A 15,200-nucleotide genomic window follows, 5' to 3' on the forward strand; every position below is an offset into this window, starting at 1 on the left:
GGCGGCACCCAACGAAATCTCAAACGGCCTTCAGACGGATATTGATAAATTATGAACTGGTCAGCAGACAACAAAATGATTCTAAACGAATCCAAAACAAAATCCATGCTTGTTACTGGTAAACGGTTAGGCAAGAAACTGGAACAGTCCACTCTGCAGTTACACGTAAATTCTACTGAACTTGAACAAGTGAGCTCGCATAAACTATTAGGGGTCACGATTGACAGCCAGCTTACCTTTGACCAACATGTCGAAAATCTATGCACGAAGTTATCGCAGAGAATCGCCGTGTTACGAAAAATAAGACGCTCTCTGCCTCTTGATCAAAGGAAACTCTATTATAATGCTATGATCAAGCAGACAATACTATATGCATCAACCGTGTGGACATCATGCTCTGCTGAGAATTTACAAAGAGTATTTAAGCTTCAGAAACGCGCAGCACGTGTAATACTAAATGCGGATACTAAAGCGAATAGCGTACAACTGTTTAGAGAATTGGATTGGGTTCCATTTTATCATGAGGCAAATGTAAATAGGTTATCAATGGTATACAAACGACTGTCTGGGGACTGTCCACATTATTTGTCACAGATGCTGATAAGAAACGCCGACATCAATAAAAGATCGAGCAGACATGGACTACTAAACCTTGTCTGCCCCCGATTCAAACGGGAGTCAGAAGGCGGAAGGTCTTTCACAGTATCGACTACACGCCTCTGGAATACTATACCCAGCATCATAAGGAACAAGCCTAGTTTAATAAGTTTTAAGAAGGCTACGTTTGAATTTTTTAAAGATACATACAAACATTTGGATCATTTTACTTTTTAGTTAATTCTTTTATATCAATTTCGTCATTTTAGAGTAATTTTTCCCTAGTTTTTATATTATAGTGTATTTTTAACTAAATTTTGTAATTTTAGATTGTTATATTTTTAGCATTGTTTTTAGTTCTTGATTGTATTTTATATTAGAGGGCCACTGGTCTGTCAGTTTTTTACTGTTATGTGTTTACCCTCTATAAATAAAGTTGATTATTATTATTATTAGCAAACAAATTGAAGAGCGAGACTGCATGTCTCTTGTCTGTATGAGTTCTCACGCCAAGCCTGAAAATTCCTCAGGCCCTGAGCAGTGTACGTGATGTAATTTTAAACTTGCCAAACATCAATCTCCCTAAAGAAGATCCAGTTAGCCGGGGTACTCGTTACCAACACTTGTAAACAAGTTATGTTTTTACCCGCACCATCAAAAGTGACTTCTACTTTACCCTTTTTAAACTCTCCAACTGTTTCAAAGTCTTTACACTTTGAAGATTCACTTATTTGCTGTTCGTTTTTAAAACTTGCCTGTAAAACAGCCGCCTGAAGCTGATCTTTAGGGGCAATGTAAGAGCCTGTATCAACAAGTACTTTTCGAACAGTCACTGCTGAAGTAAACTCAACAATAATAAAGTCATCTTTCTTCAATTCCTTGGTCCAAAAATAGCCATATCCTTTGTTGTAAGCATCTTGTGGGAGTCCATGATTGGAAGTCATTTGGCTTCTGATGATCGCCGGGGGATTTAAACCCTTGTATTTAACATCGTACTGATCAAAATATTGCTCCCCCATCTTTCTACGATTCTTGTTTTCTGCAAACGAAGAATGAGTTCCGAGATGTTGAAAAAGTGAAGCCGGAGGAAAAATAAACTCTTGATCGTATGGTCGGTCATATTTGATCTTTCGCCAAAAGATAATCAGCCAATCCACTGGCATTTCGTCGTACATGAGATAAAAATACGTGGCAAGATTCTCCAGGTCGTTGCCGTGATAAACTTTGGCAACGTGGCCCTCAAAGCAAGCGTCTAAAATGGGCCAAGGTGTTTTAACAGAAAAGATAAAATCACGAAGCTTTGGATAAAAGCTTGGCGCTGGAAGTACATCGTCTTCTAAATGAAGATAATACTGCGAGAGTCCATGGCAATAACACATTAAAAATGTAAAGTCTATGTTTTGCTTTGAGCGCCAAAAGATCCTCTGTGGGCTATCACCAAATTTCTTTTTCACATTCGAGAGTGGCGGGTAAAACTCCATAGGTGCAAAGATTACACGAATAAAACCTTGATTTATGTTCTTCTCGAAACGATTCGAGATTTCTGTCAAAACAGTGGACTTAGGTGCATCATCAAAGTCGGCGAGAAATATAACAATGAAAATTTCACGTCGGCCCTCATCGCTTGTATTATCAATCAAGCCTTGAACCGTTTTAATGAGGTAGTTTTCTCCCTGTGGTCGAACAATTGATGCGATTCCAATAGTAAGAAATCCTGAAATAAAACAAAACTTTTTTCAAGTGTGTATAATCACAGCACAGTTATTAACAGTTGATGTTGATAAGGAAGAAATGTAATGGACATGGGGGAAGGTGGTGGAGGCATAAAGCTTTGACGGTTGACGGTTTGAAAAACACTGAAATTTTCAAATCGATTTTATGTGAAATATGCGTGAAATATGAATTATGTATAACTATTACTTGTAAAACTACCGGCAAAAATAAATTCAATCAGGACATTTTAAAATTAATACTGTAATCTTACTTTTTGTTTGTGGGTAGCTTCCCAGTTTGGTTATTATGGAAGTGTTCATCATCTTTTTGTCCAGGCAAATAGAAGCATGTGGTTCTGTTAAGAGTAAGACAAGTAGAAAATGACTTTCGTTAACAAAATATGAGAATTCTTGATCGGGCGTGAGTCCAAAGTACGCGGAGAGATCCCGAACGTCTACCACACTTTTCTACAGCTTTAAAGCAAGGTACGTTAAGAAACAATAAATTCTGAATTAATGTTCCACCTTAATTTTATTTAAATAAAAGGTTTTTTGGGCTTAGCAAAAAACCTTGTAAATGATCTATTTACCATTGACTAAGATATTTAAAAGAGAACTATCGCAACCTTTTTCCCGCTGAGCCCCGAAGGAGAAAGGCAAGAGGAAGTGCAAGGAGATCTCCGCGCACTTTATATTTCCCTTTTTTTTCCCCGCGCCTTATTAATTATCTTGGCTAATTTTATTGGAAGCGTACACAACAGAATTAACAAGCCTCTGTAGAGGAAATAGCTTTTGCACCAGTGATAGTTCGACATACACTCCACGAAATCTCAAAGTTAGCGAACATGTTCGTGAAAACAGGAGCTTCCATGAGCGCTAGAGTTTCTGACAGCTCGTAATACGTACAGTTCATCAATGCCACAAGGAGGGTTGGGTATTAAATTACAGGCAAAACTTTTGCATTGAGATATATAACAAACACTCTGTACATCACCTTTGAGAATGAATTGTTCTTACTTGGGATTATGATATTTGCTTCCGACCTAGTTTTCTTTGAGCGTACAGCATTCTGAGCTGGCTGCTGTTTAGTTGGTGTGTCAAACTTACGGGGCAGTGTGACGATGATCGATTCAGATTCATCTTTCGTTAAGTTCAGGGCAGTATGAACTTGTTGTTTTATGCTTGACGTGAACTCTAAAACCAAGAGTAGCAAAAAAATTGTTAGAAATCGTCTGGGTTCCCAAAACACTCGACCAGGTTCTTGTGGTGAGTGGGGATGTCGATGTTAATTACAGTAAGCTCAGTAAGCACGCTATTGGTTCACAGCAGAACAATTTATCCCAACGCCAATAGGATACCTTGCACATTTTAACTCATTTAAATATTTTAACTTGTTTCTCTTTTCTGCACACTATTTTTCAATCTTTTACAACGTAAAAGCCTTAAAGAAGTCTCATCTGCAATATTTACAGTTCATCCTTGCTTTCAGATAAGCGGTTTACGACATCCTTTTTTTTAATACACCCAAAATATCTTTAGAGACATCACTTATCACGTTAATTACAGTTGAATTTTCTTCATTTTGAAAATTTCTTCCCCCCCCCCCCCTTCTCGACACACATGTATAGGGATGGTTCTGTGACACATGTATGTTGATGGTTCTGTCATACATACTCGTTTCAGCACAGCTTTTACAACAACCTTATTTTACTTCCTATTTTGCTTTCAAAATCGATCTTAATTACTACCCAAATTTTCTGTAAAAAAGTAGCCAAAACTCTAGTTACCCTAACTAAAAATGCGCAGCTTTTACTACCCAAATTTTGGCAAAAAAGTGGCCAAAACTGTAGTTGCCCTAACCAGAAAATGCGCAGCTTTTAGTGGTGGGTTCTGGCACAGGTCCTCTCGAGCGTGACAGTGCGTGACTAATAGTACAGCGTTTAAAGCCAGATGACGATGCAGACTGGTTTTGTCCAAACGGCTGACCCAGGCAGCTTTTTCGAGAATATACCAGTCGATAGAGGCTTTTGTTTACTGTGTTCTTGGTTTGCAGGTGAACGTGAGAAGTAGCATACTTGGCACAGGCGGCCGCGCAAAGGAGGCGCAAAGCTAGTTCCTTGTGTTGGTGGAAGACGCTATAAAGCAACCGGACCTTGCAAAGTCGGTTCAAAGATACCAGTTTTCCGTTGACGAGGCAAAGGTGAGACTCTACCTCACCGTGTGCCCAGGAGTCTGGCTGATGCCCGAGCGGATGGTGATAAACACAAAAAGCATGGTAGGCTACAACAATCAGCTGAAGCAGGCCGTAGCGGGGATGAAAGTTGAAGTTAACGATCAAGTAAACACAAGCACAAAAAAATGTGGGGGCAACAAGTATGAGCGGGGGGCCATTTAAAGTCAATAGACCAACAAGCCATTCTTCGAATCTGATAAACAAAAAAACCGGCCCCCCGCTACCCAAGACGAATCGATCGAAAAAAACAAAGCCTTCCTTATTTCTGGTACATTTGCGGTGGGCCGCTTCGTTTTGGAACTCGCTCGATTAGAAAGACTACTACCGCGGTAATCGAAAGCCAAGCATTCTTGCCGAGAAAGCTGATCACCTGGCCGGCCGCGCGAAACAGATAGCTGACAATCGAGTCAAATAGGCCCGGCAGAATGTTGCCAATTTTTTTGCCAAGCGTCTGAAGACCATTTCCAATCCCGATGGCCACTGACTTTAGACCTTTAAAAGAGAGCACACAATGGCGCCAATCGTTAAGCCAACGGCAAGCAAAACGGCCGCAACAGTAAAAACATATTTTTTGAAGATGTCTTCCACTCGCTCTCGTAAGGACAGCCCTTCTTCGAGGCGCTATCTCTCATTTAAAAACGCGTTTCGCTGCTCGGTCTTTTCATTAATCCTTTTTCGTTTTCGGACATCAAGTTCCTCATATTCGTTATTCACAACTTCCTGATCATCTCTGAGGTTTTAGTCAATTTTTTCGGCATCTTCATTTTTTTTTGCTGAATTAATGATGTTCTCTCTTGGCCGAGAGTTTTCATAACTGACTTTGGCAGCTTTGGGTGAATTGTTTAATTATCATTCGTGAAAAGTGGAGTCTCACCGCCTCTTGGGCCAAAAACAGCAACATTACCGGAGTATCTTTTCGAGACCTCAAAGGTCCAGAAATGACCATCTTTCCCGTAGTTTGGGTATTTTTGTGCCAAGGTTTCCTTTGCAAGCGGAATATTGGGAATATTGGGTTTAAACCCGTCTTCCTGAAACATTGCCCTTGATGAAAGAGTTTTCCGCGGTGTGTGAGCCACGCTCAGGCGGTCTATTTGTCGTGGTGGCTCTCAGTGGTATTCGTTCGCTAGGTCCGGGCGTTGACGCCCCTCCAGGATTGAATGGGCCTGTTGCATCGCTTTCATCGTTGTCACCGTTGTCATTACGGTCGTCTGTATGTTCCAAAAGCGGATCTCGGTCATAGTGTGCCTCCATGATGATATATTGAATAAATATATATTTTTTTATAATTTTAAATATAATGGCTGACGTGAGCGAAAGACTCAGACCAATGTTCGAAGAAAAAACACCAAACGCGCTCAAGGCAGACAGAGTGCGACATCGCGTTACATTTAACCCGAATAAAGCGTCTCCAGAAGAAATTCTGAGAGTTGCTGTGCCTATGCTTGAAGAGGGTGTCGTTGTCGTGCCAGGCTCCCTGGCTCTTGTGTTCAACTTGACGGTGAGCGGCCATGCCAACAACGTTCTCGTAAACAACGTCACAAGGGTGCTTGTCTCAAGGATTGTGGTTAAGTTTGTTGGAGAAACGCTTCAGGATACGAACGCTTACGACGTCTATAAACTTTTCGAGGACCTTTGCTTGCCAGTAGAAAAGCGTGGCAACATGTTTCTTGAAGGTTTCTAGATCGAGGAATTATGCATAATCTGCTCAAACGCTGGTGGCAAAAAAACCTCAGGCGTTGAGTGGAAAAAACGCTGGCAGAAGTGTTTGGAAGCAAGAATCGTATCCCACTGGATCACGAGATTTTGATAGACCATGGTGTGTTTTATCCGCGTTCCCTCGCAAACGAGCTAGTCTTCGAGATAAAACTGAACAGTCCAAATGTGGTTGTGAGGGGATGGTCAGACCCAAAAAAACTTGGGTATGAACTAACTGACATCCAACTCAAAGAACTTGCAAGAGAAGTAGAAAGCACTTAAATTAACGGCAAACTTTTCATGTACGAGCATGTGCATAATTACAAAACGATCTCAGTCAAAAAAGCTACTGACACGATCATAAACGAAAGCATCAACGTCCCAAAGCGCTCCTTGAAGGGACTTCTACTTCTTTTTGCTGAACCCCACGCCGCAGACGTCAGAAACTCGGAAAAATTTCTTGGACCCTGATATAACAAATGTAAAAATCAGCGTGAACGGCGTGCCAAATAAGGTGTACAGTCAGGGTGTTGCGGGAAGAGACATTTGGGAGAAAGTTCTCAGGTTTTTTTGGCAAACACGCAGACCAAAAAATATTTAATAACGTTACAAAGTTTTACGCAGAAAAAAGTTCGGGCTTTTCATTGCCCTTCGCTCCACGATCGACAACAATATGCACGGCAGCGGGCTCCGTTTGGTGAACACAAAGGATGGCGTTCATTTAGAGATACAGAGAACCGCCTCAGGCTCAGGCAATGTCAAATGCTACATTTTCGCTATCGCTGATGCGCAATTTTCTATTGTAAATAAAGAATTAGAAAGTGTTATGTATTGATATAGCCATGGATCCTGCCAAGATACCCTTCAACGCTCTCACTGTGGGGCCGACAAATGCAGGCAAAACAAGGTTTTTGGTCAATAAGCTCTGTGGCGCTTTCGGCGGCAAGTTCGATTACATCGTGCTCATCTTCCCGACGTTCGCGCACAACAAGACTTATCATTGCTTCGCTGAGGATGATCCCCGCTTTTATGTTTTCATTTGCGAGCAGCAAGAGGTTGAATTTGGTTCAGGCTAGCAAGATTTCTTTTGGAAGGAACGACCAAGCTTATCATCCTCGACGACCGCGCTGATTTAAAAGATGTGAAAGAGCCAACGGGGGAGTTGGACAATCTCGCTTTTTCTGCTCGCCACGCCGGTATCAGCGTGTGGGTGCTGTCTCAAAAGATGACAAGCATAACATCCTCATTCCTTTAACACTCCCTCTGCGAAGACCACAAAGGCAATCTTTGATGATAACGCTGGCGAACTTACCTAAGAGAAGTACAAAGAATTGATTTTTAAGCTGAAAAAAGTATTCACATCTTCTCATTTCACATCGCCACCCTAACGGAATAGAATTTTTTATTAAAGTTATTTTTAACGTGCAATATAAAAATTACTGACCCGCTTGCATCTTCTTCATGTAATGAACAAGAAGAAGCTGCCATGATGAATCTGCTGTAAGCTGAACCGGGTAGTATGCCGTCAGAGTAAAGCATCGATCCAAGGACCTGAAATTCCAGACTTGCGCGATCGTTGTGCAGCTGACGCACGAGCAGGTAAAACGTTTGACCGACAAAGACGTCGAAAAGCACTTCAACAGGTACGAAGCGTTTGTGGGGGTGAGGACAACAGAAAATCTAATCGAGAGCGCTCACTCTTTTTTATGAAAGCCACAAGTCTGTTCGTGCCCTCAAAGATATCGAAGCTTTGCAGAAAGAGCTGAAAAATGACTACGTCATCAACAACGAGCTTTCCAATCTTGTTGGCGGTTTGTCTTTCAATTATGCTCCAACTTCTGCTGCTTTGATAACGGCAAAGCACGTTGATTACGACTCAGCTTAAAAACGACCAGCTATGGTGGAAATCAAGCATGAAGATATTTCTGAGGAATAATTACTTAGAAATTCTGAGCAAATGCTGAAAAAAATTCTGAGCAATCCTGAGCAAAAACTCTCCAACTCAAAACAACTCTCCAATTTTCTACTTAAATATTATTTTATTTTAAGTATACGATGTCTGACGAACAACGGGTAGTGCCAAAGGCGCACGGACAGCTCAAGATATCGCTGCACCTCATGTAAGCCAAGTAATTTCACCAACTGCGGCAACAAAGCCTGCTAAAAATCCAAAGCGTGTAACCGCTGGCAAACTTACGGCTGATAAAACAAAACAAGCTCGCGAAGCACAGAAAAAAGCTGCTATCGAGGCTGCGGCCATAATCGCAAAAGAAAAGGAACAAAATCTGCGCCAGCTCGTAGTGCAACCCCGCCAGATCCTAAGCCATCTCCTGAGCCAGCTACTGAGACAGCTTCTGTGGCAGCTACACAAGAATCGGGTGGTCTCACCAGTAATCATTCTTTGACTGGTTTTGGCGTTACACTTATTACAACCTACGTGAATCGCGAAGACAGACATCAAAGCATTTTTTAAGAAGAAACTGGCCGCTGACGCACAACTCGGAGCTACACTGCCAACAATAGGAATTTGTCCGATGGATTAAAAAATTATTTTGAAGATTTTTATTATGTCGTATTACAAAATGCGGAAAGTCCCAGACATCAAACAGTTTATGATACGCATTGCAGCAGTTTCAAGCATTGGTTTTGTTTGGGCAAATTTCACCTGCCATTGCGTTAAAACAATCATTTGGATAGCTGAAAACCCTGATCTATTCGTAAAAAAAGAAGAAGAAAAAGAATAATTGTCAATAGTCCTTATCACGGTTTTCGACGCCATCTTGACGAGTAGGCAAAGCGGGTAGAAATACGGTGTTTGTATGGGAATCCAACGGCAAATATCTTTTACAAAAATTGAATTCTGGACAACTTATGAATTGTAAAGTTAAGATACTAGGCAAAAGTTTTTATTTGCCGAGTTTGAAGGATGTAGCTGGGCTAGAAAGCGTTCAGTTACGTTTTTAAATACCCCAAACATTTGTCTGTTTTTTTTTTCGCATGATTGACGCTGTTCGCGGGAAAATTGCTACAGAAACCAGGAAACGCTCTGGCCTGATGAACCACTTGGCTCGACAGCGGGCTTTACTTTTTTTTAATTATGCACCTTGTTACAGTTGTGTAGCTATCTACCATCTTACTTACTATGCACACTTGTGGAAAAATTGTTATATACGGGATAGCTAAATACCAAGTCAGGACTCAAGCAAAAATTCAAACCAGGCCTTGAGCTAGGACTCAAGCCAGGACTTGAGCTCAGGACATCAAGCTAAGGATTCGAGCCAGGACTCGAGCCAGCACTTTGGTTAGCCTCTATGAGGACCGGTTAGCTTTCTGCACTGTGGTTTGTTTGCAGTTAGTTTTATCTCCAGTTTGCTTGCATTAGCTTTTACTTCAGTTTACTTGTGGTTAGCTTCTATTTGTTGTTTAGGTCGCTTATACAAGATAAAGTGCAAAAATTACATTAAAATAATAGCAGCAAGGACTTTTTTAATCTGCAATCAGGCGGATTTTTTTCCTCCCGCCGCAAAAAAAGAACGCCTGATCGCAGGTTAGGACTTTTTAAAATAGTTTCACACTGTTCAAAAACTAAAAGTAGTTCTGACTTGAGTCTCTAGCTTAAGTCGTGAGCTCAAGTGCTGGCATTGACTGAAGTTTATGTCCTAAAATACACCTTTTTTCTTGCTTAAATTATGATTCCAATTCAAATTGTTGATTAAAAGTCATTCCACTAGCATGTGTTGGATATCAGTTGGCTATTACTAACTCATATTGTGCAAGTGGAATTATTGTTTTATTCAAAACACCCAAAGAAAGAAAAAAAATATTTGAGGTCCCGTCCCGGTTGTTCTCGTCAATGGGTACACCCACTATATTTTGTGGTCCATACATGTAGTACATTGTATATGAGCTCATATTCTATTGCCTATTAACTAGTCAAAACTCAGGAATTAAAATATAGCATGACTTGTTTTTAATAATAGCAGATACATGTATTCAGTTATCCCAATATTGCTACCCCAGCTAGAGCTCAAACCTGGATTGCATGATCACCACACCTCCCTGTTTATTGCAATATCCTGTCAAACATCAACTATAGGATTTGTGCTGCATGTTACTAGGGGAAAAGGTTACATGTACATTTCAACATATCCTCTATATTTTTTAGATTATATGTTAACATACATTGTATGCTAGTTTTGTTCATATTACATGTACAATTCCTTTATTTGGTCAAATATTTATTATTTTAGAGTCTGTTTTACTCAAGCTACCAAACAACCCTTGCGCCCGGGTCCAATTTTTGATTCGTTTATAATTATTATGATAATTACACATGAGATTGAGCCATCAGGGATTTATGACCTATCAAAAGCTATACGGCTTTCAGGGATGTAGCTGAGAAAGTACTTACATGTAGCTGGCTCATCAACAAGCCCAGTTGGCTTTTCTGGCCCTGGAAGCTCTAAAAGTTTGCCATAGTCTTTGTTTTCATGTGAAACTTCAGCCGGACTTACAATGTAAGTTCTCTTTCAGTCAGTGAAATTAGCCACCAGCTGGCCCTTAGCGACATCCCTGGGCCTTAAACTGTTTACAAGAAACCAATGAAACCAATTTCTAAGTGTATAAGCAAGCAGTACACTCTGTGGTTTTCCATATTTTCTGTACTCTTTAGGAGCCAGCCAATTTCACACAAAAACGCGAAACCCCCTTTTTTTAAAAAAAAGAGAGCGGTTTTGTTGTTACAGAACAATGAAACCATATTCTTTTATAAACACTTTCTCAGCATTTTCAAAACAATGCTGTTTCAACATCGGTTAGGGCTGTATAAAGCAAAGGTGTAACCAGTTCAAAAGTGATATGGATTCAAATGACTGTGTGAACAGTGCAACAATTTTGATGTAACAGAGGTGACCAAACAAACTGTAGAATAATTACCATGGCTACTGAATGATTATGAACTGTCATTAATATAAATAACATTCTATAGGGAAAATGGAACTTAAGTACAAGTACATGTTTGAATTCTTTAGAAATACTTTGTGTTATACAAAATGACGCAATACCTTTATATTTTACAGTAATTGAATGAAATCACTATACTTTTATCATAATGCTGGTATGGTAACATAACTATGAAAGAGGATATAATTGTTGTTATGATGATAACCTGTTTCATGTACACAACAGGCCTTGGGAAAGTGGGTCCATATCATGTTATGGAGGTGCCCATTTTACAGAGGTACAATTACAAGAGTTCTTATCAGTTTTGCCTCTTTTAGTTGAACTGTAATTGGGAAGGTGTTCATATTGTAAAGGTTTCCATAGAAAAGAATTTGGACTGTTATAATTTAGGTCAATACAGTTATGAGCACCTCTATAATGCAGACACCTCCCTATTAGAGACTGTTCACATGATCTAAAGTAGACAAAAAGTCTTCACTCTACTTCTGTAAGATATACACATCTGTAACATGGATACTCCACCATTTTTCTTTTTGTGTCGGTATAACTGGTTATTATTATACTTGCCATGTTACCATACCAGTGGCATTTAAACATGATCTCTAAAATTTCGAACGCAGCTTTTAGGGTGGTGCATATTACAATGCTACCAATTACATTGCATTTTAACCAACATTCTAGGAAATAACCAAAATAGTTTACTTAAAATGGTTAAACGGGTTATTGGTCGTGATTGGAAAGTTGTTTCCCTGTCTTTCCAGGTTATATGTCATTATAACATTGTATTTTGTGTACTATAGTGTATACATTTAGCAACCAAGGTCACATTCGTTAGTTACATTCTGAACTTCAGAGTTTGTGTGCTATGATACATTATTAAGGAACCATAAGAAATTACCCTTTTTTACACACTAACCTAAGATGTGGTAAATTTGCAATTATTAATTGAAATTAATGTAAATGCATTCTGCAATTTCCGTTTGCTTTTTACAGAAATAGTTTTTTTGAGATTTTTTGTTATGGGAATGTCACTTTTATACTTTTATTATAATAAAAGGTGTATATTTTGCAAACATGTTTTTTGTGCAACAATTTTAGCAGCTTATTTTTGTACATTTTACTGACATTTTATGCAATGATTTTATATGCTATGGTTTCTTAACTCTTCTCGCTTTAAGTGTTAATTTTACAGAGAAAGTATGGACATTTAACAGAGATTTACTGCAATAAAGTTTGTACATTTTTTATACATTTTGCAGATATTTTATGTAGTTCTTTTGTGTACCTTTTACTGACATTTTATGCATGAATTTCGTTCACTCTCTACATAGATTTTGTTGAGATGTTATGATTTCGGTTTTACAAAGATTTTATATACTGGCTTTTTTTACACAGAAAATGTGGAGATTTTACAAAGATTTCAAGGAGATTTATATATATAATTATGCCCCAAAATCTCTGTAAATTTTGAAGCAAATTTACAAGGAAAATAGTAACATTTCACAGACAGTTTATGAGATCTCATCGCAGAAAAAGTGCTGAAATTTACAGACTTTTGATGTGGTTTACAAAATCTCTGTAAGTGTGCACATTACAGAGATTGCAATTTACAAAGAGAATGTAGACATTTTACTGAGATTTCACTAACTTTCTTGAAGTCTGTAAATGGTTCAAATTTTCAGTGGATTACGTCATAAAATATGGGAAAGAAGAAATATAATTATAAGATAAGATCTGACAAGAAAATATTTCACTTTAAAGAAGTTTATGAATAAATATACATGACTGAAATAATAAATAATTAAAAAGGTCAAGTTTACACCAAAATATTTATTTGTAACTAAGCAACCAAATAAATATTTTGTTTCTTACGCAAAGGGTGGGTTTTGAAAGAATTGAGAAAGAAAGGATTGATTGTTTCATTATCTGTAAATTAGAATACATCAACTTGTGGTATTCTTGTGCTAACTCATAGATGAGCTCTCCATGTGATGTTACCATTAAAAATTATTTCTTTCAAATTCCAAATCCACGTAAAAAAGAATGAACAATTTTTAAATAAATAAAGGAAAAATTCTCTAGAGATCATTAATGTGCCGTGAATTAAAATACAAAGCTAAAAAGACGTGTCACTGCGTATAACGGTCCGTACATAAATTTACAGCAGAGAAATCAGATAATCAAACCTCACTCAGGCATAATTAAAGTTTTGCCAAGAATATTCTTTAAAGATACAGACAAAGCTAAGTCCAAGGAAGAAAACGACAGAACAAGATAAGAGAGTGATAAATGATCTTCGCAGTAATTTTTTATTTTATGAATTGTAAAAAAATATTATAGAAATAATTTGGCTTCTTCAAATCAATTAATTCTTTTCTTTTCCCCTCTCATTTTGTTTCTTTATTATCTCTGTTGTGCACACCCCCCCGGAGGGTGGGCGTTTTTTTTTTTTTTTTTTTTTTTTTTTTTTTTTTTTTTATTTTTATTAATTATTTTTCTTTCTTTTTTTTATTAATTATATATAAATTAAATACAGAACAAGATAAGTTACTTGAACATGCTTGAGATTTTTATTCAAAGTGAAGTATAATAAACCGAACCACCCGCGGCTAAGTGAAAAATATCGCATTTTTCAATTAATTAACTAGGTTCTTTCCCTTTGAGAATAACGGTTACGCAAGAAAATTTGTTAAACCAGATAAATAGTATCGCCACTTAGGCGTAAGATATGATCGGACGTTGCTAAAAACTTAATCGAAACAACAGTAAATCTGCGTAATCACTCCACGTTGGTTTATCAGTACCCATAGTAGTCCTGCTAAATCTCGAACGACGAGCGTTGTTGTTCCTAGCCGTTTATCGCCAAATTTCCATTCTTTTATACTTTAAAAGCGTTGTTGCAATAATTTCGGGTCGATGACAGAAGTTACTCGTTTTCTATAACTTTGCTTTCTATAACTTTGCTTACCAGAATAAAAGATTCTTGGGTAGGCTTCTAAACAGTTCAGTGGATTCAAAACTGTAATAAACAATGCAAACCGCTGGTGTTTCGTGACTAGAGCAAAAGGCGTTCACAATAACTTCACCGATAGATATACTTTACCGAAAATTAAATATTTGTGTTTTAATAAAGTTTTTTTAAGAAGTTTTGCACATAAATAACTATGTTAATTTAAACCTCACATAAATAACTATGTTAATATAAACCTCATCAAGCAATCGTGTCAAATTTCCACATTTTTTGCTGAATATTGCTTTCAAGCAATCTGTCCGTTCAGTAATTTCATGTCGCGGTTAATACACTTGTTGCAATTAATCGGTAAAATTGGCGTCTAAACTGAATCATCTTCCGCGAAGAACACAATTTTGCTAAGAAAGAAGCCCGACTGAATTCCTGCCCAAATTTTTATGAGTTCCCAACACATGAGCTATAAATGAAAACTGTTGTTGACTCACCTAACAGAAGACCATTAGCTGTTACGTTAGGCCCAGTTGATGTCGTGTTTTCGCTTCTACTTCGCAATGCTAACGACGTGTAGACATTTTTATAGAGAACAGCGATTGCATAAGCCGCGATGAACACCACGACAAACTTCTTAAGATGCCTGCGTTTAAATCTGCATCGCATATTTAGAATTCGTTGGCGTTGTTAAAAAAAACTGATTATAGTGCTAGTAAACACTTTACTGCAAACACTGAAGTCTCGCTTATGAATTTCACTGCAATAAAATATTTACAGTCAAAACCGTTCAAGCGTTTCTCACAACGGGGGTGATATACGTTTTACGCCAGAATGTTAAATTTTCGAGCAAGATACTACAGCAGGAGCACTGAAGCATTATATGGATATGATAAGTATATGTAATCGCATGGGCCCGAGGGCAATTAAGGATTAATTTCACGCGCATTTTCAAAGTTCAAGACTCGGGCAATTTGGAAAACTTTGAAAATGCAAGTGAAATTAATCCTTAATTGCACGAGGGTACATTGCGATTACTTGT

The 15,200-nt window shown here is 38.2% G+C and overlaps 2 protein-coding genes across 3 annotated transcripts in view; one reads left to right on the forward strand and one right to left on the reverse strand.

Annotated features, from left to right (window-relative positions):
• Positions 1 to 15,200, forward strand: part of LOC144638335 (uncharacterized) — a 265,610-nt gene that overhangs the window by 39,027 nt on the left and 211,383 nt on the right. The gene's annotated exons all lie outside the window — the stretch shown is intronic.
• On the reverse strand, positions 1,004 to 14,956 carry LOC144638177 (alpha-1,6-mannosyl-glycoprotein 4-beta-N-acetylglucosaminyltransferase-like). Of its 2 annotated transcripts, none has more exons than XM_078497373.1 (4): positions 14,656 to 14,956; positions 3,417 to 3,503; positions 2,582 to 2,665; positions 1,004 to 2,311 (listed from the first exon to the last, which is right to left on the reverse strand). In XM_078497373.1, the coding sequence occupies exons 1-4, from the start codon at positions 14,825 to 14,827 to the stop codon at positions 1,155 to 1,157; spliced, it is 1,500 nt and encodes a 499-aa protein (XP_078353499.1). In that variant the 5' UTR covers positions 14,828 to 14,956; the 3' UTR covers positions 1,004 to 1,154. The 2 variants fall into 2 exon arrangements, with proteins under 2 accessions (XP_078353499.1, XP_078353498.1); XM_078497372.1 differs by having other exon boundaries at positions 3,327 to 3,503.

This window comes from Oculina patagonica, chromosome 14 (genome assembly GCF_052425735.1).
Source record: "Oculina patagonica isolate OP01 chromosome 14, crgOcupat, whole genome shotgun sequence".
Taxonomy (NCBI): domain Eukaryota; kingdom Metazoa; phylum Cnidaria; class Anthozoa; order Scleractinia; family Oculinidae; genus Oculina; species Oculina patagonica.